General features: G+C 35.9%; 1 protein-coding gene across 1 annotated transcript; it reads right to left on the bottom strand.

Annotated features, from left to right (window-relative positions):
* Nucleotides 1-18,988: 18,988 nt before the first annotated feature.
* LOC137246068 (cilia- and flagella-associated protein 184-like) lies at nt 18,989-27,330 on the bottom strand. The gene is made up of 4 exons (XM_067777167.1): nt 26,036-27,330; nt 19,619-19,723; nt 19,455-19,551; nt 18,989-19,377 (listed from the first exon to the last, which is right to left on the bottom strand). The coding sequence occupies exons 1-4, from the start codon at nt 27,296-27,298 to the stop codon at nt 18,989-18,991; spliced, it is 1,854 nt and encodes a 617-aa protein (XP_067633268.1). The 5' UTR covers nt 27,299-27,330.
* Nucleotides 27,331-27,934: the final 604 nt, after the last annotated feature.

The following is a 27,934-nucleotide window of genomic DNA, read 5'->3' on the forward strand; positions in this document are numbered from 1 at the left end:
ATATGTCAAACCACCAACAAGTGACATGTACTGCTTGGTGAGAAAACCTGCACAATTTTTGTTACTGCATTTTGCAAGAACCGTGCCTTTACTGTAAGGCGTTGCAACACCTTTACAATCTGCCATATTCCAGCGCTTTAATAACTCGTCGACATAGCGCCCTTGATGGATTGAAATACTTCCACGGAGATCGTCCCTTTCAACCTCCATGCCCAGGTAATAACGAATAGGGCCACGATCGACAGCTTCTACTTTCTCATTAAGCATTTTAATAATTTTCTGCATCGTGTTTTCTGATGAACAAGCCAACATGATGTCATCAACGTATATGCTCAATATATTAATTTCGCCATTGCCGCACATAGTATATACACAGTTGTCTGATCTGCATCTCACGAAACCAATGTCGCTCAAAACTTTATCAATCTTTTCGTTCCAATATCTGCCGGCCTGCTTAAGGCCATATAAAGATTTTTGAAGTCTGCACACTTTTTGGGGTTGTTGCTCATCAACAAAACCTTCAGGCTGGCGCATGTACAACTCTTCTTTCAAATCACCGTTTAGGTATGCAGCTACGACATCGACATGGTTGACCAGCAGCTTATATTGTACTGCTAATGAAAGAATCATACGAATAGTCGAATGCCTGACGACTGGTGCATAAGTGAAGGTAAAATCTTCGCCTGGTTTCTGCGAACAACCTTGCGCAACTAAACGCGCTTTATACTTTTCAAGTTTACCATCGCCATCGAACTTTTTAGCGAACACCCAGCGACAACCAATCACGTTTTTGTCAGGTGGACAGTCAGCTAGAGTCCAAGCACCACTTTTCATTAGGGAATTATATTCCGCCTGCATAGCATTTCTCCATTGCGAACTTTCGTCAGATTGCATCGCATCTTCGACTGAATTTGGATTTTCGTACGCCAGATTAAGTACCTCAACTATATATTTTTTTCTTGGTCTACCTACTTTTCCTGTTCGGCATATACGCGGTCGTCCTCGTTTTCTTCCAAATACCATTTCGCCTTCGTCACTCGAAGCACTATCTTCAGATGCATCGTCGTCATCTTCATCATTTGCCATGTCATCACTGCTTGAGTTTTTATCAACACTCATATCTGCATTTTCACCATCATTTCCACTCATATCTGCACTTTCAATCGATTTAATTGCATTTTCGGTAATTAATTCAATGATCACGTTAGAATCAGCATTTTCGTGCTCATCGGAGTTATCCTCTACGGTTTCAAGTTTTGGCAAAGCGTGTTCGAAAAATATTACATCACGGGCAATTACAATGCTTTTCTTTAAGGGATCATAAAGTCTATACCCTTTAGTATGATCAGCATAGCCTACAAACCGTACCTTCGATCCTTTACAATCGAACTTTGATTTTCCTGGCTGCTTGTTAAGCACAACAGCTTCACAACCAAATACTTTGAAATGGTTAACACTCGGTTTGTACCCTCGATAACATTCATACGGCGTTTTATTTTTTAAAATTTTCGTGGGACACCTATTCCGTATGTAAGCGGCGGTGTTGACTGCTTCCGACCATAGCGATTGTGTGAGATTCGATGAAACTAACATGCACCGAGCCATCTCAACTAAAGTGCGGTTGGCGCGTTCTGCCACGCCATTCTGTTCTGGTGTATACGCCACCGTCTTTTGATGTATAATACCTTTACTTTTCAGGTAACTTTGGAAATCCGTTCCCAAATATTCACGCCCATTATCACTGCGCAAACATTTTACTTTATTACCAGACTGATTTTCTACGCACGTAACAAATTGCTTAAATGCAAGAAATGCATCAGATTTTTTCTTTAGAAATTTTACTTCAATGTAGAAATCGTCAATAAACGTGATAAAATAATTTGAGCCACCTTGCGATGTCGTACGCATAGGTCCGCAAATATCGGAGTGAATAATTTCCAAACATTTTGTTGATTGCACATTCGAATAATTAAGGAAAGCGCTTCTTTTGATTTTACACATTGCGCATATGTCACAATCAATATTCAATTTCTTATTGATACACAAGCCACGCACCATATTATTTTGTGCAAGCATAAACAAATCTTTATAATTTACATGGCCGAATCGCCGATGCCACTTTTGCACATTTTCATGTTCATTTTTATTTTCAGTTACTAAATTAATATATTCTTTGTTTTTAGTTCTAGTCAAATTTACGCGAAAAACTCCGTTTTGCATATCAGCAGTGAACACTAATTTATTTTCTTTTGTCTTTACAATTGCTTTATTTTTTTTAAAGCATACTTCGTTTCCGTTACTCAGAATTTTGCTCACAGCTAAGAAGTTGTTGTTTAACTTTGGTACGTACAATACACCCATCAATACGATGTCAGTAGTTTCCGATTTGAGCATTATTTTTCCTTCGCCCTCTGCTTCAACCGATTCTCCAGATGCTAAAAATACCTTTTGAGTGGTTTTTCGCAAGCAAGAGAATAGTGTGATATCTCTACACATGTGTGATGATGCTCCACTATCGAGTATCCATGCCTTCTCAGCTTTCGCTGTTTGAGCGTGGGAGTCAAACAAACTTAGCACCGTTGGAGTTTGAGTGCTTTTGCAATTAGCTCTGATGTGACCTCTTTTACCGCAATTATAACATTTTGCATTGCTGAAGTTTCGCCTTATACTCTTAACTTTGTTGTTGCTACGATTGTCGCGTTCATTAGACAAGCCTTGTGTTTGATCTCTTTTCTCAACTTTGCCATTGGAATTCGCTGCAAACACATTTTCGGTTACGATGCGTTGCCCTCTCCTTTGCTCTTCTTCCAATATTTTAACCTTCAAAACTTCTAATTTCGGTAACTTGTCTCTACTTTCAATAGCTATTACGAAGCTTTCTATCTCATCTGGGAGACTACATAACAGTAATATGCAGAGCAGGTCTTCGGGTACAGTAACACCGATTTCGCTAAGATTGTCCACAATAGAGCAGAACTCATTGATTTGAAGGGCAAATTTCTGTGCAGCGTTCACTTTGAATTGAATCAATTTTCTAAACAAATTTACCTTTCTGGCTGGACCGTCTGCATTGTAGAGGGTGCTTAGCAACTTCCATGCCTCTTTTGCTGTCACACACTTTTTTATTTGGATCAGCTCCGTAGGTTTAATGCACAAATGAATCATCGCTAATGCCTTTTGGTCAGCTTTCTGCCACTGCTCCTTCTCCTTTTCCGATGCTTCCGTCTTAATATCATCAGCAACGACGTACCACAAATCTTGTGTCACCAACAAACTACGCATAAGCAGCGCTCACGTCGAATAGTTTTCGCCGGTCAACTTTTCAATATTTATTAACGACGAACTCATTTTTTTTTTTTTAATCAACTGTTTTTTAGAAAAGGCTACAAAATCGACAAACGATTTACACAATAAATATTACTATTAAAATTACCGAACAACGTGACCTGGGCCCATAACCCTTGTTAAATATCCGAGAGAAATCGAGACACGACCGTTCACTAGTAATGCATTTATTGTAATCAGTTTTGGCTTATAACTAATACAGAGTTGAAGTTGTGTACTAAAAGTTATCGTGTTTGGGTTGCCTCTGTAGCAAACATCAGAGTTGCATTTTCTCTTACAATATATATATATTTTTTTTTTGCAAATTTTAGCCCCATTTTAACAGCTAGAAGCTTCAAATTTCACCGATTGCTTACGTATATAGCATATATTGTTGTCTAAAAAAATCATAGAGATCGGTTGTATATGTAGTATATATCTCATACAACCGATTGTTCAGATAAGAAACTTTTCGCAATTTCTACCCCATTTTAACAGCTATAAGCTTCAAATTTCACAGATTGCTTACGTATATAGCATATATTGTTGTCTAAAAAAATCATAGAGATCGGTTGTATATGTAGTATATATCTCATACCCCATTTTAACAGCTATAAGCTTCAAATTTCACCGATTGCTTAGGTATATAGCATACATTGTTGTCTGAAAAAATCATAGAGATCGGTGGTATATATAGTTTATATATGGTGGTATATATAGTATATATATATAGTATATATATATACTATATATATATATATATTTTTTTTTGCAAATTTTAGCCCCATTTTAACAGCTAGAAGCTTCAAGTTTCACCGATTGCTTACGTATATAGCATATATTGTTGTCTAAAAAAATCATAGAGATCGGTTGTATATGTAGTATATATCTCATACAACCGATTGTTCAGATAAGAAACTTTTCGCAATTTCTACCCCATTTTAACAGCTATAAGCTTCAAATTTCACCGATTGCTTACGTATATAGCATATATTGTTGTCTAAAAAAATCATAGAGATCGGTTGTATATGTAGTATATATCTCATACAACCGATTGTTCAGATAAGGAACTTTTCGTAATTACTGCCCCATTTTAACAGCTATAAGCTTCAAATTTCAACGAATGCTTACGTATATAGCATATATTGTTGTCTGAAAAAATCATAAAGATCGGTGGTATATATAGTTTATATATGGTGGTATATATAGTATATATATATAGTATATATATATACTATATATATATATATATTTTTTTGCAAATTTTAGCCCCATTTTAACAGCTAGAAGCTTCAAATTTCACAGAATACTTACGTATATAGCATGTATTGTTGTCTGAAAAAATCATAGAGGTCGGTTGTATATATAGTATATATCTCATACAACCGATTGTTCAGATAAGAAACTTTTCGCAATTTCTACCCCATTTTAACAGCTATAAGCTTCAAATTTCACCGATTGCTTACGTATATAGCATATATTGTTGTCTAAAAAAATCATAGAGATCGGTTGTATATGTAGTATATATCTCATACAACCGATTGTTCAGATAAGGAACTTTTCGTAATTACTGCCCCATTTTAACAGCTATAAGCTTCAAATTTCAACGAATGCTTACGTATATAGCATATATTGTTGTCTGAAAAAATCATAAAGATCGGTGGTATATATAGTTTATATATGGTATATATATATATATATTTTTTTGCAAATTTTAGCCCCATTTTAACAGCTAGAAGCTTCAAATTTCACAGAATACTTACGTATATAGCATATATTGTTGTCTGAAAAAATCATAGAGATCGGTTGTATATATAGTATATATCTCATACAACCGATTGTTCAGATAAGAAACTTTTCGCAATTTCTACCCCATTTTAACAGCTATAAGCTTCAAATTTCACCGATTGCTTACGTATATAGCATATATTGTTGTCTAAAAAAATCATAGAGATCGGTTGTATATGTAGTATATATCTCATACAACCGATTGTTCAGATAAGAAACTTTTCGCAATTTCTACCCCATTTTAACAGCTATAAGCTTCAAATTTCAACGAATGCTTACGTATATAGCATATATTGTTGTCTGAAAAAATCATAGAGATCGGTTGTATATATAGTATATATCTCATACAACCGATTGTTCAGATAAGAAACTTTTCGCAATTTCTACCCCATTTTAACAGCTATAAGCTTCAAATTTCACCGATTGCTTACGTATATAGCATATATTGTTGTCTGAAAAAATCATAGAGATCGGTTGTATATATAGTATATATCTCATACAACCGATTGTTCAGATAAGAAACTTTTCTCAATTTCTACCCCATTTTAACAGCTATAAGCTTCAAATTTCACCGATTGCTTACGTATATAGCATACATTGTTGTCTGAAAAAATGATAGAGATCAGTTGTATATATAGTATATATCTCATACAACCGATTGTTCAGATAAGAAACTTTTCGCAATTTCTACCCCATGTTAACAGCTATAAGCTTCAAATTTCACCGATTGCTTACGTATATAGCATATATTGTTGTCTAAAAAAATCATAGAGATCGGTTGTATATGTAGTATATATCTCATACAACCGATTGTTCAGATAAGAAACTTTTCGCAATTTCTACCCCATTTTAACAGCTATAAGCTTCAAATTTCACCGATTGCTTACGTATATAGCATACATTGTTGTCTGAAAAAATCATAGAGATCGGTTGTATATATAGTATATATCTCATACAACCGATTGTTCAGATAAGAAACTTTTCGCAATTTCTACCCCATTTTAACAGCTATAAGCTTCAAATTTCACCGATTGCTTACGTATATAGCATATATTGTTGTCTGAAAAAATCATAGAGATCGGTTGTATATATAGTATATATCTCATACAACCGATTGTTCAGATAAGAAACTTTTCGCAATTTCTACCCCATTTTAACAGCTATAAGCTTCAAATTTCACCGATTGCTTACGTATATAGCATATATTGTTGTCTGAAAAAATCATAGAGATCGGTTGTATATATAGTATATATCTCATACAACCGATTGTTCAGATAAGAAACTTTTCTCAATTTCTACCCCATTTTAACAGCTATAAGCTTCAAATTTCACCGATTGCTTACGTATATAGCATACATTGTTGTCTGAAAAAATCATAGAGATCAGTTATATATATAGTATATATCTCATACAACCGATTGTTCAGATAAGAAACTTTTCGCAATTTCTACCCCATTTTAACAGCTATAAGCTTCAAATTTCACCGATTGCTTACGTATATAGCATACATTGTTGTCTGAAAAAATCATAGAGATCAGTTGTATATATAGTATATATCTCATACAACCGATTGTTCAGATAAGAAACTTTTCTCAATTTCTACCCCATTTTAACAGCTATAAGCTTCAAATTTCACCGATTGCTTACGTACATATATAGCATATATTGTTGTCTGCAAAAATCATAGAGATCGGTTGTATATATAGTATATATCTCATACAACCGATTGTTCAGATAAGAAACTTTTCGCAATGTCTACCCCATTTTAACAGCTATAAGCTTCAAATTTCACCGATTGCTTACGTACATATATAGCATATATTGTTGTCTGCAAAAATCATAGAGATCGGTTGTATATATAGTATATATCTCATACAACCGATTGTTCAGATAAGAAACTTTACGCAATTTCTACCCCATTTTAACAGCTATAAGCTTCAAATTTCACCGATTGCTTACGTATATAGCATATATTGTTGTCTGAAAAAATCATAGAGATCGGTTGTATATATAGTATATATCTCATACAACCGATTGTTCAGATAAGAAACTTTGCGCAATTTCTGCCCCGTTTTAACAGCTGCAAGCTTCAAATTTCACAAAATGCTTACGTATATAGCATATATTGTTGTCTGAAAAAATCATAGAGATCGGTGGTATATATATTATATACTTTATACATACTGTCATTTTTGCCCCTTTTTTACGGCTAGAAGCTTCAAAATTCATCAAATTTCATCAAATAGTTACGTTTACGTCATATATTTTTGAAAGACGTGATTCGTACTCATAGTTTTTACATGCAGACCACAAAAAACGTGAAGCTTTGCATCCACACACAGATTACCTACCTATTTTTTATTTTTTATTTTATATCTATCTTAAAAATCGTTTAGATATGTTCAAATTTCACCAAATGCTTACGTATATAGCATATATTGTTGTCTGAAAAAATCATAGAGATCGGTGGTATATATATTATATACTTCATATAAACTGTCATTTTTGCCCCTTTTTTACGGCTAGAAGCTTCAAAATTCATCAAATCTCATCAAATAGTTACGTTTACGTCATATATTTTTGAAAGACGTGATTCGTACTCATAGTTTTTACATGCAGACCACAAAAAACGTGAAGCTTTGCATCCACACACAGATTACCTACTTATTTTTTATTTTTTATTTTATATTTATCTTAAAAATCGTTTAGATATGTTCAAATTTCACCAAATGCTTACGTATATAGCATATATTGTTGTCTGAAAAAATCATAGAGATCGGTGGTATATATATTATATACCCCATATAAACTCTAATTTTTGCCCCCTTTTTACGGCTAGAAGCTTCAAAATTCATCAAATTTCATCAAATAGTTACGCTTACGTCATATATTGTTGAAATACGTGATTCGTAGTCATAGTTTTTACACGCAGACCGCAAAAAAACTGAAACTTTGTATCCTCACACAAAGTACCTATTTTTTATTTTATATTTATCTTAAAAATCGTTAAGGTATGTAGATCTGTTCAGTATATATTTCTTATCTTATACATCCGATTATTCGGAGATTACGAGCGGGATAAGATTATTGTTCAGCCCCATTCATGAAAGGTATGAAGTCTTCGGCACAGCCGAAGACAGTCCCGTTTTTACTTGTTTTTCTTTTTGTAACAAATCTTTGTTTTCTAATGTCCGGTAGTTTAACTCTTTCTGTTGCACAAAATCTCTTTGGATATATATTTCCTTCAAACTTTCCGTACTCTATCGCTTTTACTTTTCAAATCTTTTCCTGACTTTTTCCACTTATCCTTCACTAAATTTTATTTGGTTATTTCGTTGGGAATTTCTTTCCTGGATCAGCCCTACTCTTGTTTAGCTCGAATTTTTGCTGGTACCGCTTATACTGTCCGCTTTCCACTGACTACTGAGATGGGGTTTGTCTTGCACATTGTTGGATGGCAAAGGCCTGGATGGGTAAAGTACAACACCTATGTGCAGTTGTGCCTGTACATTGGTACAGATATGCGGTTGGTGCCTCTACGGAACAAAAGCAAAAGGCTGTTGCTGCCCCTTATAGGCTGCCTAGTGTTCTGACTTTTCAGCTCGCAATAAAAATGTATCCACACCCACACACCTGTCGTGGATGTAAGATTTTGGTGTCGGGTGTGGTTCTTCACTCCGATGGAATTTCTGTAGGGCACTGTAACAAAAAAGGATGTGCATAAGTAAATGCAACAAGCTGACACTTTTCTGTTTAACTTCCATGTATGCATACCTGGGAATTCGTAAGTTGGACTTTAAAGTCCAAATTGGGCGGCAATCGAGTCTGGTACTCTGCGATGACTTTGCGGTTGTCCAAAAAAGGGTATCTGTAATGTTGTCAGCCTTTTTATAGCTTCGGAAATTGCCGCTCAATATATATATTTTTTTCTTTTGGAAAGTATCTATTGAAGTTAGCTGTGGTTTATAGTACGTTCAGTGCGATATAAGGCAAAGTTAGATCAAATACCAACAGCAGCGCCATCCATTTGTCGAACTAGAAATTCATTTTATCGCATGCGGAAAGTTTTTGTCGCGAACTGTATGCGATGAGAATGTTTGACATTAATTTTGATAGCGACCATTACAAATTATGAACAAATTTTAGAGATGCCGATTTTTTTTTTTTTCATAGAAAAGCCCAACATATAGAGCGTAATCTCTAATTGGAAGCACAACATAAAAGAGAAGCGTGAAAATTTGACTGAAAATATTCTAGTTCCCAGGGATGGAACATATGTAAAGACGTACATTATCTATTAACGATTTACTGTAGATAAGAGCTTGTGTAAACGTGGTCTTAAACTCATTGTTGTACATATATACTACTTGTATGTTTTTAATCAGAAATTGATCTGTGGTTTTGGACTAATGGAAGTGTACTCGAATTCAAAGATCACACCCAAAAACCTAGCTGATGAAAAAATTAAATTCAGAAACAAGTCTTTGTAACCATCGGAGTGTTCAAGTTTTGTAACATTTCTTTAATATCAATAACACAGGAAATTTCTACACCTCATTAAATGAGTATAGTGTTACTTATTGGTACCAAGCCCTGGCAGTTCAATTTTTATACTCAGTTGAGCAGAGCTCACAGAGTATATTAAGTTTGATTGGATAAAGGTTGGTTGTACATATATAAAGGAATCGAGATAGATATAGACTTCCATATATCAAAATAATCAGGATCGAAAAAAAATTTGATTGAGCCATGTCCGTCCGTCCGTTAACACGATAACTTGAGTAAATTTTGAGGTATCTTGATGAAATTTGGTATGTAGGTTTCTGACTACTCATCTCAAATCGTTATTTAAAATGAACGATATCGGACTATAACCACGCCCACTTTTTCGATATCGAAAATCTCGAAAAAGCGAAAAATTGCGATAATTCGTTACAAAAGAGAGATAAAGCGACGAAATTTGGTAGATGAGTTGAACTTATGACGCAGAATTGAAAATTAGTAAAATTTTGTAAAATGGGCGTGGCACCGCCCACTTTTAAAAGAAGGTAATTTAAAACTTTGCAAGCTATAATTTTGCAGTCCTTGAAGATATCATGATGAAATTTCGCAGGAACGTTACTCCTATTACTATATGTACGCTTAATAAAAATTAGCAAAATCGGAGAAGGACCACGCCCACTTTTTAAAAAAAAAAATTTTAAGTAAAATTTTAACAAAAAATTTAATATCTTTACAGTATATAAGTAAATTATGTCAACATTCAACTCCAGTAATGATATAGTGCAACAAAATAAAAAACTAAAAGCAAATTTCAAAATGGGCGTGACTCCGCCCTTTTTCATTTAATTTGTCTAGGATACTTTTAACGCCATAAGTCGAACAAAAATTAACCAATCCTTTTCAAATTTGGTAGAGGCATAGATTTTATGACGATAACTCTTTTCTGTGAAAATGGGCGAAATCGGTTGATGCCACGCCAAGTTTTTATACACAGTCGTCCGTCTGTCCTTCCGCATGGCCGTTAACACGATAACTTGAGCAAAAATCGACATATCTTTAATGAACTTAGTTCACGTGCTTACTTTAACTCACTTTATCTTGGTATGAAAAATGAACGAAATCCGACTATGACCACGCCCACTTTTCGATATCGAAAATTACGAAAAATGAAAAAAATGCCATAATTCTATACCAAATACGAAAAAAGGGATGAAACATGGTAAGGTAATTGGACTGTTTTATTGAAGCGAAATATAACTTTAGAAAAAACTTTATAAAATGGTTGTGACACCTACCATATTAAGTAGAAGAAAATGAAAAAGTTCTGCAGGGCGAAATAAAAAACCCTTAAAATCTTGGCAGGTATTACATATATAAATAAATTAGCGGTATCCAACGGATGATGTTCTGGGTCACCCTGGTCCACATTTTGGTCGATATCTGGAAAACGCCTTCACATATACAACTACCACCACTCCCTTTTAAAACTCTCATTAATACCTTTAATTTGATACCCATATCGTACAAACTCATTCTAGAGTCACTCCTGGTCCACCTTTATGGCGATATCTCGAAAAGGCGTCCACCTATAGAACTAAGGCCCACTCCCTTTTAAAATACTCATTAACTCCTTTCGTTTGATACCCATATTGCACAAACGAATTCTAGAGTCACCCCTGGCCCACCTTTATGGCGATATCTCGAAACGGCGTCCACCTATGGAACTAAGGATTACTCCCTTTTAAAATACTCATTAACACCTTTCTTTTGATACCCATATTGTACAAACAAATTCTAGAGTCACCCCTGATCCACCTTTATGGCGATATTTCGAAAATGCGACCACCTATACAACAACCACCACTCCCTTTTAAAACCCTCATTAATACCTTTAATTTGATACCCATATCGTACAAACACATTCTAGAGTCAACCCTGGTCCACCTTTATGGCGATATCTCGAAAAGGCGTCCACCTATAGAACTAAGGCCCACTCCCTTTTAAAATACTCATTAACACCATTCGTTTGATGCCCGTATTGTACAAACAAATTCTAGAGTCAACCCTGATCCACCTTTATGGCGATATCCCTAAATGGTGTCCACCTATAGAACTATGGCCCACTCCCTTTTAAAATACTCTTTAATACCTTTCATTTGATACACATGTCATACAAACACATTCCAGGGTTACCCTCGGTTCATTTTCCTACATGGTTATTTTCCCTTATGTTGCCACCATATCTCTCAACTGAGTATGTAATGTTCGGTTACACCCGAACTTAATCTTCCTTACTTGTTATTAGGTAACCTTGCTTTTCTCTCACCACCATGTACGAAAGTCTCCTCCCCTTTTCGTCCGTGTCAAAAAGTACATTTACTTGACTTAGCAGCTTTTATCTCGAAGGTGGCGATAAGTTAAATAATCAATACAAAAGTACACAGATGGGATTTGTTTTTTGAAAAGCAAAATGCATGTAAAGGTGAGCGCTCTCCAAGCTTTGTTATGAAATCCAAGTAAAGTCAACAAAAAACATGTAAGGAAGGTTAAGTTCGGGTGTAACCGAACATTACATACTCAGTTGAGAGATATGGTGGCAACATAAGGGAAAATAACCATGTAGGAAAATGAACCGAGGGTAACCCTGGAATGTGTTTGTATGACATGTGTATCAAATGAAAGGTATTAAAGAGTATTTCAAAAGGGAGTGGGCCATAGTTCTATAGGTGGACACCATTTAGGGATATCGCCATAAAGGTGGATCAGGGTTGACTCTAGAATTTGTTTGTACGATATGGGAATCAAATGAAAGGGGTTAATGAACATTTTAAAAGGGAGTGATCCTTAGTTCTATAGGTGGACGCCTTTTCGAAATATCGCCATAAACGTGGACCAGGGGTGACTGTAGAATGCGTTTGTACAATATGGGTATCAAGCGAAAGGTGTTAATGAGTATTTTAAAAGGGCGTGGGGCTTAGTTCTATAGGTGGTCGCCTTTTTGAGATATCGCCATAAAGGTGCACAAGGGGTGGCTCTAGAATGTGTTTGTACGATATGGGTATCAAATTAAAGGTATTAATGAGGGTTTTAAAAGGGAGTGGTGGTAGTTTTATAGGTGGTCGCCTTTTCGAAATATCGGCATAAAGGTGGACCAGGGGTGACTCTAGATTGCGTTTGTATAATATGGGTATCAAACGAAAGGTGTTAATGAGTATTTTAAAAGAGCGTGGAGCTTAGTTTTATAGGTGGAGGCCTTTTAGAGATATCGCCATAAAGTTGGACCAGGGGTGACTCTAGATTGAGTTTGTACAATATGGGTACCAAACGAAAGGTGTTAATGAGTATTTTAAAAGGGCGTGGGGCTTAGTTCTATAGGTGGCGGCCTTTTCGAGGTATCGTCATAAAGGTGGACCAGGGGTGACTCTAGAATGTGTTTGTACGATATGGGTATCAAATGAAAGGTGTTAATGAGTATTTTAAAAGGGAGTGGACCTTAGTTCTATAGGTGAAAGCCTTTTCGAGATATCGCTATAAAGGTGGACCAGGGGTGACTCTAGAATGCGTTTGTACAATTTGGTATCAAACAAAAGGGCGTGGGGCTTAGTTCTATAGGTGGACGCCTTTTCGAGATATCGCTATAAAGGTGGACCAGGAGTTACTCTAGAATGCGTTTGTACAATTTGGTATCAAATGAAAGGTGTTAATGAGTATTTTAAAAGGGAGTGGGCCCTAGTTCTATAGGTGAACGCCTTTTCGAGATATCGCTATAAAGGTGGACCAGGGGTGACTCTAGAATGCGTTTGTACAATTTGGTATCAAACAAAAGGGCGTGGGGCTTAGTTCTATAGGTGGACGCCTTTTCGAGATATCGCTATAAAGGTGGACCAGGGGTGACTCTAGAATGCGTTTGTACAATATGGGTATCAAACGAAAGATGTTAATGAGTATTTTAAAAGGGCGTGGGGCTTAGTTCTACAGGTCGTCGCCTTTTCGAGATATCGGCATAAAGGTGGACCAGGGGTGACTCTAGAATTTGTTTGTATGATATGGGTATCAAATGAAAGTTGTTAATGAGTATTTTAAAAGGGAGTGGATCTTAGTTCTATAGGTGAAAGCCTTTTCGAGATATCGCTATAAAGGTGGACCAGGGGTGACTCTAGAATGCGTTTGTACAATATGGATATCAAATGAAAGGTGTTAATGAGTATTTTAAAAGGGAGTGGTGGTAGTTGTATAGGTGGTCGCCTTTTCGAGATATCGGCATAAAGGTGGACCAGGGGTGACTCTAGAATGCGTTTGTACAATATGGATATCAAATGAAAGGTGTTAATGAGTATTTTAAAAGGGAGTGGATCTTAGTTCTATAGGTGAAAGCCTTTTCGAGATATCGCTATAAAGGTTGACCAGGGGTGACTCTAGAATGCGTTTGTACAATTTGGTATCAAACGAAAAGTATTAATGAGTATTTTAAAAGGGAGTGGGCTTTAATTCTATAGGTGGACGCCTTCTCGAGATATAGCCTTAAAGGTGGACCAGGGGTGACTCTAGAATTTGTTTGTGCGATATGGGTATCAAATGAAAGGTGCATATTAGTATTTTAAAAGGGCGTGGGGCTTAGTTCTATAGGTGGACGCCTTTTCGAGATATCGCCATAAAGGTGGACCAGGGGAGACTCTAGACGATGTACGATATGGGTATCAAATTAAAGGTATTAATGAGGCTTTTAAAAGGGAGTGGTGGTAGTTGTATATGTGAAGGCTTTTTCCAGATATCGACCAAAATGTGGACCAGGGTGACCCAGAACATCATCTGTTGGATACCGCTAATTTATTTATATATATAATACCACGAACAGTATTCCTGCCAAGATTTCTAGGGTTTTTTATTTCGCCCTGCAGAACTTTTTCATTTTCTTCTACTTAATATGGTAGGTGTCACACCCATTTTACAAAGTTTTTTTCTAAAGTTATATTTTGCGTCAATAAACTAATCCAAATACCATGTTTCATTCCTTTTTTCGTATTTGGTATAGAATTATGGCATTTTTTTCGTTTTTCGTAATTTTCGATATCGAAAAAGTTGGCGTGGTCAAAGTCCGCGATTTTTTATATCAATACAAAGTGAGTTCAGATAAGTACGTGAACTGAGTTTAATAAAGATATATCTATTTTTGCTCAAGTTATCGTGTTAACGGCCGAGCGGAAGGACAGACCGTCGACTGTGTATAAAAATTGGGCGTGGCTTCAACCCATTTCACAGAAAAATGTTATCGTCCCAGAATCTAAACCCATACCAAATTTCACAAGGATTGGTAAATTTTTAATCGACTTATGGCGTTAAAAGTATCCTAGACAAATTAAATTAAAAAGGGCGGAGCCACGCCCATTTTGAAATTTTCTTTTATTTTTGTATTTTGTTGCACCATATCATTACTGGACTTGAATGTTGACATAATTTACTTATATACTGTAAAGATATTTAATTTTTTGTTAAAATTTGACTTTAATTTGCTAATTTTTATTAAGCATACATATAGTAATAGGAGTAACGTTCCTGCCAAATTTTATCATCATATCTTCAACGACTGCCAAATTAGAGCTTGCAAAACTTTTAAATTACCTTCTTTTAAAAGTGGGCGGTGCCACGCCCATTGTCCAAAATTTTACTAATTTTCTATTCTGCGTCATAATTTCAACTCACCTACCAAGTTTCATCGCTTTATTCGTCTTTGGTAATGAATTATCGAACTTTTTCGGTTTTTCGAAATTTTCGATATCGAAAAAGTGGGCTATAGTCCGATATTGTTCATTTTAAATAGCGATCTGAGATGAGTGCTCAGGAACCTACATACCAAATTTCATCAAGATACCTCAAAACTTACTCAAGTTATCGTGTTAACGGACGGACGGACGGACATGGCTCAATCAAATTTTTTTTCGATCCTGATGATTTTGATATATGGAAGTCTATATCTATCTCGATTCCTTTATACCTGTACAACCAACCGTTATCCAATCAAAGTTAATATACTCTGTGAGCTCTGCTCAACTGAGTATAATTACAATGCAATAATGGACTTTTTCACTAAAAACATTTTAGCATGAAGGTGTGTTATCCTTGCCAATGGGCATACAAAATATTAAATTATTCTGTTGTAATCCTTGCCCAAGCGACCAGGAATGTGTGCAACAGAAATGTGTAGGCGCCAAAGATATTCACAGCCCGATATGTGAAGTATGCGAATTCAAGTCAGATAGATTTTGGGCCAAACTTGGGCTCTGAGTTGTGCAGTTGCCATTTTTCCCACTGTTACCGAGCGGCGATCTGATTTGAAACCCAGCATTGCCGCAATGTCAGACGAGCACATTACTCACATATAGATAATAAATGTCATTTAGCCCGAATACAAGTGGACAGTCCTAAAGGGGAAATTTTGCAAATTGCTTAAGTATGCATGACTGCATTGCAACCAGTATGGTTGTTTAGGGTCATCAACATGAGAAAGTTTTGGTTGCTGAAAACAATTTAGTACGAGTATTTTATCTCTAGGCTGTTGCATAATAATTTCATGTTATAAAGATATTCAAATAATTTCAAGCAAGCTTTGACTACCAGGATATGTAGAGATTTTATTATATTAAAATTAAGATTTCGTAAATTTGCCATTGGATTAAGAAGGTATAATATTAAGCTGAGGAATGTAGAGGCTTTTTTATGCTCCGAAAAGTATACACGTAAGTTCCATGCTATTGTTTTATCACTTGATTATGTAAAATCATCTGATGATTAAAAAACAATCGTACATCGGTTTTTGGCAGAGCTTTGTAATCCCTGAACAGCTGAGCTAAAAGAATCTGGACGGGAAAATAAAAGTAACATCGAAATAAATTTTTTGAATGTAATGCATCCCTGCCTTTAACCAATTTTATTACCCCGTTCTTTGATCACCGAAACAACAGTAGACGGCTTTTGATACCCTGATTTATTTGACATCGGAACATTTGCTTTGTTTTAGTTTTGCTCAAGTTTAAATTTTAAACTTTAAAATAAGGCAGTGTTAAAATTTTTTTAAATCATATGATGGACAGATATGATATGATATGATGTGATATGATATGGTATAACATGATGCGACTTTTATTTACAACATGGACGTCCCAAATGTCGACCATTTCGAACATCCACGTCGATGGCACTACGCTACCGACTGTCCCACACCCCAAAATCTTGGATGTGACGTTTGATCAGGATCTACAAATTGGTGAGCATGCAGCCGCAATTGTACCGAAAATCCAGAGCAGTAATAAAATCCTCAAATCCCTTGCTGGCAGTACTTGGGGAAAAGACAAAGAAACGCTCATTACCACATACAAAGCAATTGGCCAGCCGATTGCATGCTACGCGTTCCTTATATGGTCGCCAAACCTGAAAACTACTCACCGGAAGAAGCTACAGGCCTGCCAAAATACTGCTCTCAGAACCGCCACGGGCTGTCTTCTTATGTCTTCAGAACACCATCTACATAATGAGGCGAGAATACTCCCCATCAGGGAGGGAAATGAGATGCTAACCAAACGGTTCCTGTTGAATACCCAGAAACCTGGGCATCCCAACAGACATCTGACTGATGAGCCAACACCGCCTAGGGGCTTAAGGAGCCATCTCCGTAAGCATTGTGAGGAAATACGACACTTGAAAACTCAGCCGTATGAAGCAAAACAACACAAGCAGGTCCGCAGTGAACTCCACAAACAGGCGTCGGACCTTTATGCCAGGAATTGCCCGGTGAATCCAGTACTCAAAAAACAGTACCCAAAACTTGCGGAAGAGGAACGCACACTCCCCAGGGAAACGCGAGTCACTCTAGCACAACTTCGTTCTGGATACTATAACAGGCTAAACTCTTACCTATCCAGAATTAACCCCGACATACAAAATGTATGCCCCGCTTGCAATGTGTCCCCACATGACAACAACCATATCTTTAATTGTAATGTGGAACCAACGCCTTTAACACCACTTTCAATATGGTCCACCCCTGTTGAAACATAAAGTTTCCTTGGACTCCCGTTATAGGATATTGATGACAATTTGTGATCAGTCGCACCTATTAGGTGGGGCGAAGCACTGCTACAACAACAACAACATATGATGCGACTATAGGATATGCTATGATATGATGTGATATGATGATATGATATGAAACTATATGATGCGATATACCTCCCGTTTCGACCTGAATTTGTAACGAAATGGTAAGCTTTTGCTGCGCTTACAGCTATCCAAGAAACGAAAAAACCTTACCATTGTCTTTTATTAAAAACACTTTTTCATTATTTTCTTGGAACCAGTAACTTTTGTGGTAGCGGTAACATTTTGGTGGTCGGTAATTTTTTGGAACCGACTACTTTTGTAAATTTTTTGAATCGGTCATTTTTAGAACTAACTTTTTTGAAAGCGGTAGCTTTTTTGAATTGTTTTAATATTTAAAACTTATTTCTTTGAAATAGATTATATTTTTTGAAATTACTTTTGTGACTGGTTAACTTCTGGAACAAGTAACTTTTGGTAGCCGTTTACTTTATTTATTTATTTATTCTTCTGGAACCTGTTCGTTTTGGGAACCTGTATCTTTTGGCACAGTTTTCTTTTTTGGTGACGGCCGTGGTGTAATGGTAGCGCGCTCCGCCTACCAGACCGAAGATCCTGGGTTCACGTCCCGGAAAAACCAAACCAAAAACTTTAGAAACAAGTTTTTTCAATTAGAAGAAAATTGTTCTAAGCGGTGTCGCCCCTCGGCAGTGTTTGGCAAGCACTCCGAGTGTATTTCTGCCATTAAAAGCTCTCAGTGAAAACTCATCTGCCTTGCAGATGCCGTTCGGAGTCGGCATTAAATAAGTAGGTCCCATACCGCCAATTTGTAGGAAAAAAATAGGAGTACGCGCAAATTGGAAGAGAAGGTCGGCCTTAGATCTCTTCGGAGGTTATTGCGCCTTACATTTTTTTTATTTTTAATTAAATTATTTAATAATAAAATTATTTTGGAACCGGTTGATTTTTGAAATTCGGTATAGAATTGGAAACGGTTACTTTTGGGTCCATTCGTTTTTAGATCCGTTATTTTTTTAACCGGATAATATTTTTTGACGTGTTCGTTTTTGGAATCAGTTAATTTTTTGGAACGTGTTTCGAAAATCCTTATTATTGCAACCGGTTACTATGTGCAACCAGTTACTTTTTGGAACCGGTCACTTTTTCCGATTACGTTTTTGGGACCTGTTAATGTTTTGGAGCCGGTAAGTTTTTCCATACTTTCTTTTAATATAAACAACAAAATATCTGATTATTTTTTTCTTCAAAATTTCACTTAAATTTATTTATGAAATCTAGAAGCAAGTAAATGTTCATAATGCGCAATTTTATCGTTTAATTTTTTATATTGACTACGCAACGCTGTAATTGATCTTTCCTTTAATGCTATTGCGTCAACGGTACGATCGTAATCTTGCATTAGGACAGGTTTTAATAATATACCACCTTGATGGGAGGCTTCCTTTGCTTCCCTGCGAATTTTTAATCGCAATTCTTTCTGTTTATGAACAATCCGACGAGCATCTTCAAGTTCCAACAATAACGCTTGATAAGCCAATTTTTTAGCTTCTAGTGCATTTCGCTTTATAAGTACGGCATCCTTAAAGTGTGTACTGATATGGACATCTACAATGCGGGTAGTGTGTGCTTTTAACAACTCGGAATTGCGTTCTATGTTTTGTAATTGTAGTTTTATAGCAGACTTATTATCTTCTCTTTATTCAACGAAATGCCATTCGATAACTTACCCTCGTTCTTCTTAACAAGTTGTGTAACTTCATTTACCAATTGTTCGTATTGTGAAAAGTTTATACCATTGCCCAAATTTTGCAACTCATTTAGCCTCTAAATCATGTAAATTGAGAAATTATTATATATTACTTCAAGCATTAATTAATATTATCGTATATACTCCTTTCAATTCAGCGTATAAATGTTGCTTCTTGATAAGCTGCAGTCGCGTATCAGATATTTCCTTTCGAGCAGTTTTAAATTTCTCCAATAATGCGAAAATATTCTGAAAATGAATTTATTTATCAATCACAAAAAGCAAACGTTTTATCTGACTAAATTTTTGGAGTAAAAGTCGGGTATTCTCAACCAAAAAAAATAATTGAGCAAATGCTCACATATGTATATCTATGAGCATTTCCGTCTGACAAAAATATACTGAAAATCCTAAAGTAGATTTCTAAAGTCTCGTTTTTATACTCAGTTGAGCAGAGCTCACAGGGTATATTAAGTTTGATTAGATAACGGTTGGCTGTACAGGTATAAAGGAATCGAGATAGATATAGACTTCCATATATCAAAATCATCAGGATCGAAAAAAAATTTGATTGAGCCATGTCCGTCCGTCCGTCCGTCCGTCCGTCCGTCCGTTAGCACGATAACTTGAGTAAATTTTGACGTATATTGATGAAATTTGGTATGTAGGTTGCTGAGCACTCATCTCAGATCACTGTTTAAAATGAACGATATCGGACTATAAACACGCCCACTTTTTCGATATCGAAAATTTCGAAAAACGGAAAAAGTGCGATAATTCATTACCAAAGACAGATAAAGCGATGACACTTGGTAGGTGGGTTGAACTTATGACGCAGAATAGAAAATTAGTTAAATTTTGGACAATGGGCGTGGCACCGCCCACTTTTAAAATAAGGTAATTTAAAAATTTTGCAAGCTGTAATTTGGCAGTCGTTGAAGATATCATGATGAAATTTGGCAACGACGTTACTCCTATTACTATATGTACGCTTAATACAAATAAGCAAAATCGGAGAAGGACCACGCCCACTTTAAAAAAAATGTTTTAAAGTAAAACTTTAACAAAAAATTTAATATCTTTACAGTATATAACTAAATTATGTCAACATTCAACTCCAGTAATGATATGGTGCAACAAAATACAAAAATAAAAGAAAATTTCAAAATGGGCGTGGCTCCGCCCTTTTTCCATTTAATTTGTCTAGGATACTTTTAATGCCATAAGTCGAACAAAAATTTACCAATCCTTCTGAAATTTGGCAGGGGCATGGATTTTATGACGCTAAATGTTTTCCGTGAAAATGGGCCAAATCGGTTGAAGCCACGCCCACTTTTTATACACAGTCGTCCGTCTGTCCTTCCGCATGGCCGTTAACACGATAACTTGAGCAAAAATTGACATATCAGTAAAGAAACTTAGTTCACGTACTTACCTCAACTCACTTTATCTTGGCGTAAAAAATGAACGAAATCCGACTATGACCACGCCTACTTTTTCGATATCGAAAATTACAAAAAATGAAAAAATGCCATAATCCTATACCAAATACGAAAAAAGGGATGAAACATGATAATTGGGTTGGTTTATTGACGCGAAATATAACTTTAGAAAAAACTTTGTGAAATGGTTGTTACACCTACCATATTAAGTAGAAGCAAATGAAAAAGTTCTGCAGGGCGAAATAAAAAACCCTTGAAATCTTGGCAGGTATTACATATATAAATAAATTAGCGGTATCCAACAAATGATGTTCTGGGTCACCCTGGTCCACATTTTGGTCGATATCTGGAAAACGCCTTCACATATGCAACTACCACCACTCCCTTTTAAAACTCTCATTAACACCTTTCGTTTGATACCCATATCCTACAAACATATTCTCGAGTCATCCCTGGTCCATCTTTAAAGCGATATCTCAAAAAAGCGACCACCTATAGAACTAAGGCCCACTCCCTTTTAAAACCCTCATTAATACCTTTCTTTTGATACCCATATTGTACAAATAAAATCTAGGGCCACCCCTGACCCACCTTTATGGCGATATCTCGAAACGGCGTCCACCTATGGAACTAAGGATTACTCCCTTTTAAAATACTCATTTCATTTGATACCCATATCGTGCAACCAAATTCTAAAGTCAACCCTGATCCACCATAATGGCCATATCCCTAAATGGCGTCCACCTATAGAACTATGGCCCACTCCCTCATAAAATACTCTTTAATGCCTTTCATTTGATACACATGTCATACAAACACATTCCAGGGTTTCCCTCGGTTCATTTTCCTACATGGTTATTTTCCCTTATGTTGTCATCATAGCTCTCAACTGAGTATGTAATGTTCGGTTACACCCGAACTTAACCTTCCATTTTTTTTTTCGATTTGTAGTAGGTTTTCACAATTTACTGAAAACCTTAGGTGTACGAGCGTAATATACTAACCACTTTTTTCTCGGCATGCCATTCTATTTTTGCACTTCCAAAAAAGTTTCCTTAAATGCCTGATGTATATTGGAACGATTTTCTGTCATTCCTTGTCGAATTTGGTTTCGAGAAAAACCGGTTTCGGCGTTGATTCATCATCAGTGTCGATTTTCTTAAATAACTGAATAAACCCATCTGTATACATGTATGTTGACGTGCTAAGTTCGAATCTCAGCTCGTATACAATTAAGGAAGATGCAAATTTTATCAATTCGTAATGGGTTTTATTACCTTAAACGAACATTTTCGGAGCGGTAGCGGTGAATGGATTTGCATCCAGCTCGGCAAAATCATCTTTATTTCTTATGTGTGCCAGTGCTATCCTTAAAATCAAACATATACATATTTTCAACTTACAAACTTACATATATGCCTTTATCTCTTCATAACCTCCTTCTTTCTCCGTTACTTTGCTGCATTTCTACTTGTCTCCATATTCGTACCCTTTTATTTTCTCACCTTCTCAGTCCAGCTATCGCTGATTCCGTTTGCATGCCCTTCTCTATTTTTGCACTCATATATTTTTCCTCTCCCTCACTCTACCTATTCGTCTGGATCTTTACCTGTCTGTTTTCCTTAATGTATTCACTTTTTCTTTTTCTTAGCCTTTTCACTTCTATTCTTCAACTTTTATTCCTTTTATAAATTTTTATTTTTATTTTACTTACCCTTTTATTTGCATATTCATTCTCCCTTTGATTCTCTTTTATTTTTATTTTTTTGCATTTTTCTCTGACTCCTTTTTGCTAAAACTTTAAATACATTTTGTTCGTTTATTTATCTTTTCCTTTCCTTTATTTTTCCTATATATATTTTTTAAATCATTCTTTCTCATTTTTTATTTTTCTTTCTAATTTCTTTGAACTTCGTTTCTTTTTGATCTTCAACTTATTCATTTCCTGTGACATTTCCTTTTCAATTGTTTTCTACTTTTAACTAATTTTTTTTTTCTTCTCCTTTCCTTTCTCTTTCATTTTCTTTGACCGTTTCTTTTTTTTGGTTTTATTTTTCTTCTGCTTTCCCCTTCTTTTTTTCTTTTTATATAACTTTTTATTTTCTTTCTTTTCTTATTTTTTCCTTTTCATGCTTCATTTCCCTTTTGTCTCTTTAAATTTTATTTTTCTTCCAATTCTTTTCCACCTCATATTATTTAACTATATTTTTTCCTTCTCTTTCCCTTTTCCTCACTCATTTCCTCTCTCTTTTTTCCTATTCGTACCGCGTTTCCCTTTAATTTGTTCTTTCACCCGCCTCTTTAATTTCTTCCCTCTACTTTTCACGTTCCGGAATCCTTTTTATACTCAGTTGAGCAGAGCTCACTGAGTATAATAACTTTGATTGGATAACGGTTGGTTGTACAGGTATAAAGGAATCGAGATAGATATAGACTTCCATATATCCAAATCAACAGTATCGAAAAAAAATTTGATTGAGCCATGTCCGTCCGTCCGTTAACACGATACCTTGAGTACATTTTGAGGTATATTGATGAAATTTGGTATGTAGGTTCCTGGGCGCACATCTCAGATCGCTATTTAAAATGAACGAAATCGGACTATAACCACGCCCACTTTTTCGATATCAAAAATTTCGAAAAACACAAAAAGTGCGATAATTCATTACCAAAGACGGATAAAGCGATGAAACTTGGTAGGTGAGTTGAACTTATGACGCAGAATAGAAAACTAGTAAAATTTTGGGCAATGGGCGTGGGACCGCCAACTTTTAAAAGAAGGTAATTTAAAATTTTCGCAAGCTGTAATTTGGCAGTCGTTGAAGATATCATTGTGAAATTTGGCAGGAACATTACTCCTATTACTATATGTATGCTTAATAAAAATTAGTGTAATCGGAGAACGACCACGCCGCTTTAAAAAAAAAATTTTAAGACAAATTTTAACAAAAAATTTAACATCTCTACAGTATATAAGTAAATTATGCCAATATTTAACTCTAGTAATGATATGGTGCTACAAAATACAAAAATAAAAGAAAATTTCAAAATGGGCGTGGCTCCGCCCTTTTTCATTTAATTTGTCTACAAAAATTTAACAATCCTTGTGAAATTTGGTAGGGGCTTAGATTCTAGGACGATAACTGTTTTCTGTGATAAAGGGCGGAATCGGTTGAAGCCACGCCCACTTTTTATACACAGTCGACCGTCTGTCCTTCCGCTCGGCCGTTATATCTTTACTAAACTCAGTTCACGTACTTATCTGAACTCACTTTGTATTGGTATAAAAAATGGCCGAAATCCGATTGTGACCACGCCCACTTTTTCGATTTCGAAAATTACGAAAAATTAAAAAAATGCGATAATTCTATACCTAGTACGAAGAAAGGGATGAAACATGATAATTGGATTGGTTTATTGACGCAAAATATAAGTTTAGAAAAAAACTTTGTAAAATGGGTGTGACACCTACCATATTAAGTAGAATAAAAAGAAAAAGTTCTACAGGGCGAAATTAAAAGCCCTTGGAATCATGGCAGGAATACTGTTCGTGGTATTACATATATAAATAAATTAGCGGTACCCGAAAGATGATGTTCTGGGTCACCCTGGTCCACATTTTGATCGATATTTCGAAAATGCCTTCACATATACAATTACCACCCCTTTTAAAACCCTCATTAATACCTTTAATTTGATACCCATATCGTACAAACACATTATAGAGTCACCCCTGGTCCACCTTTATGACGATATCTCGAAAAGGCGTCCACCTATAGAACTAAGGCCCACCCCCTTTTAAAATACTCATTATCACCATTCGTTTGATACCCATATTGTACAAACGCATTCTAGAATCACCCCTGGTCCACGTTTATGGCGATATCTCGAAAAGGCGTCCACCTAAAGAACTAAGGCCTACGCGCTTTTGAAATACCATTAGCGCCTTTCATTTGATACCCATATCGTACGAACAAATCTAGAGTAACCCCTGGTCCACCTTTATGGCGATATCTCGAAAAGGCGTCCACCTATAGAACTAGGCCCACGCCTTTTAAAATTCTCATTAACATCTTTCATTTGATACCCATATCGTACATAAAAATTCTAGAGTCAGCCCTGGTCCACCTTTTTGGCGATATCCCTAAATGGCGTCCACCTATAGAACTATGACCGACTCCCTCTTAAAATACTCTTTAATACCTTCCATTTGATACACATGTCATACAATCACATTCCAGGGTTACCCTAGTTTCATTTTCCTACATGGTGATTTTGCCTTATTTTGTCTCCATAGCTCTCAGTTGAGTATGTAATGTTCGGTTACACCCGAACTTAGCCCTACCTACTTGTTCTTTATCTCTTTTTTCGTTCATTTTAAATAAATAAATAAATGAAAGGCGCGATAACCTCCGAAGAGATTTAAGGCCGAGCTTTTCTTCTTTAATCGCACTCTTTTTTACACAAAATCTTTCCGTTCCAATAACCTCTTCCTATTCTGCATAAATCTTTGCTTTTCTACTTCCTTATATTCCATCGGAAGCTTTGCTTGAGCGAGAGCTTTTTACTGGCCGAGCTTCTTTTCCAATTTTCGTCTTGCTCCTTTTAGTTTTCCTTACAAAGCTTTTCATGGTAGGAATACACTCAAGTGTTTGCCGAGGAACGACCCGGTTTGGAATAACTTTATTCTAGTTACAAAAAAAAAACGTTTTTCGAAATTTTGGCTGTTGCTTTGTGTGGAAGTTGAAACCATGGCCTTCGGTGTGGTAGGCGGAGCTCACTACCACCAAACCACAATGTTGTGTGCCCGGTGGACTATTCTGGTTTGCTTAAATTGACCTCTACCCCTCTCTCTTGGTATTTTCACTGTCTCACTTGAAATCCTTATCATCTTTATCTCTTCGCTTCTCGCTTCTATTACTGGCTTTGGAAGGCAATTTCTTTCTTTCTCAGTACGTTGCCTACGGTTCCCTTTTTTTTACTCTAACTATGTGTCCCCTATGTCTATCCTTCATCTATAAATCATATTCCTCGCACTGATCTATTTCCCTCTACCTCCTGCTGTAAACTTTGCTATTCATCAAATGCAATCATCTTGCCACTTTATTTTGTTATTTACCTTTGCAAAACCCGCTTTTCCATCATTACGTTTCCTGCCAGGTAGCTGTGATCCGTGTTCCTTCAAAAGCGTCTTCTTTACGATTTCCTCAAATTTAAGAATTTGTCCGCGTACTTTTACTTCATTATCTGCTAATGTTTTCTTCAGTTTTTTCGTCTTAAAGTCCATCACGTTCAGCAATTCCGCCTCTCTGCCCATTACTTTATCATACTTCTCTAATTGATCCTTGTATTTTTTCATGAAATATTCAACCGTGTCGGGTGAGTCGTCGATAATTGAACGAAAAGCCCTTTTGCGTTTATAATGTTCCACTACTTTGCGATTAAGATAGAATCTTACAGCCTGTTCCACTTCAAGCTCTTTCAACTTTTCTGAAATTTGATCAATCAACTTCTTTTTGTTTATTGTTTTACGCAATATTTCCTTCGGATCATTGTACTCCCATGTCTTAACAATAAACTCAATTAGCTCATCAATAAGAGTTCCTACAATGACTTCACACTCTCGTTTTGCCTCGTCCGCTACAGCTTCGTCGAAGGTTTTATCATGCGTTCCAACCTCTTTTGTAATGATCTCAAAATTTATATCCTCATCATGCTCTGCTACATCAACTTTAGTTCCATCAATTTTTTCCAATTCAACTTCCAATTCGTGCAGCTCCATTAACTCGCTATCTTCACTACCAAGTATTACACATAAATCTGAATCTTCGGTGGACTCTTCTTCTTCATACACATCAAAATCTTCAAACTCCATTTGAATTGAATGAAACGATTGTTGTGATAGTTCTATGCCTGTTAATGGATCTACAAATTTCCCAACCAATGAACTACCACGCGGTTGTTCTTCAGCTGCGGCAATTATAGTTTCTTCGGACAAAGTTGACGAGATTTCATCTATAGTTGGCAAATATTCAAAATGTTCTAAGAAGCTTAGCCTCAAGGAATTTGTTATTTGTGTGTCATCATCTTCCAAGTCTTCGGATTCTTGTTGCGGTTCTGAACTATTAAAAGGCTTAACCGTTGTACTCCATCGTGGATCATCTAAATTGTCTTCATCATTTTCACTATAACGTCTATATCTTGACTCCTTCTTATACTTATTTAGAGTGTACGAATCGTTTTCTTCTCCTGTTACAGGAAATTGAACTCGCTTAGTATCGAAAAGGTCGTCTATCCTAGGTTCGGTAAGTAATGAATGATAGGACTCTGATGCTACTACTTCTTCATAGGCGTATTCTTCCGAAACTTCTTCTAGTTCCATTAAGCCAAAATGATTTTAAAAGTAAATGAATTAAAAAAATATAAAATTATAAAAAGCTGTAAAAAATTTACGATTGTACAAAACACTGACTGGAAAAGACTAATTGACATTTTTATTACAAAATTCTTATTTGGGAAAATATAAAAATCAGAGTTCCCCGAGTGGCTAAATTTAAACCACTATGATAATGACTAGACTTTGTCGAAAAAAAGTTTGTAAGTACAATAAGGTTAAATTAAGAAGTCCATTGTGTGGGCCCTCAGAGAGTGCTGGGTGGCGGCCTGTCCTGATAACTTAAGTGGGAGTGAAAGATCCACCTTTACAACATATGCGAGACTATCAAAAAACCGTGTGACCAAAATCTGACTCGTCTAGATTGCAGTCCTGGCGATCGGCCGAGAAAAAGGTGAACCGACTCCTCTTTTTCCTTATCATGACCGTTTTGTGCAGAAGCTATATCTGGATGCTCCACCATCAGGGTATTGGTGCAATAGCTCCTTTTTGACTGTTTTGTTTTGTTTTGTTTTGTTTTGTTTTGTTTTGTTTTGTTTTGTTTTGTTTTGTTTTGTTTTGTTTTGTTTTGTTTTGTTTTGTTTTGTTTTGTTTTGTTTTGTTTTGTTTTGTTTTGTTTTATTT

The sequence above is a fragment of the Eurosta solidaginis genome, chromosome 3 (assembly GCF_040869045.1).
Source record: "Eurosta solidaginis isolate ZX-2024a chromosome 3, ASM4086904v1, whole genome shotgun sequence".
Classification (NCBI taxonomy): domain Eukaryota; kingdom Metazoa; phylum Arthropoda; class Insecta; order Diptera; family Tephritidae; genus Eurosta; species Eurosta solidaginis.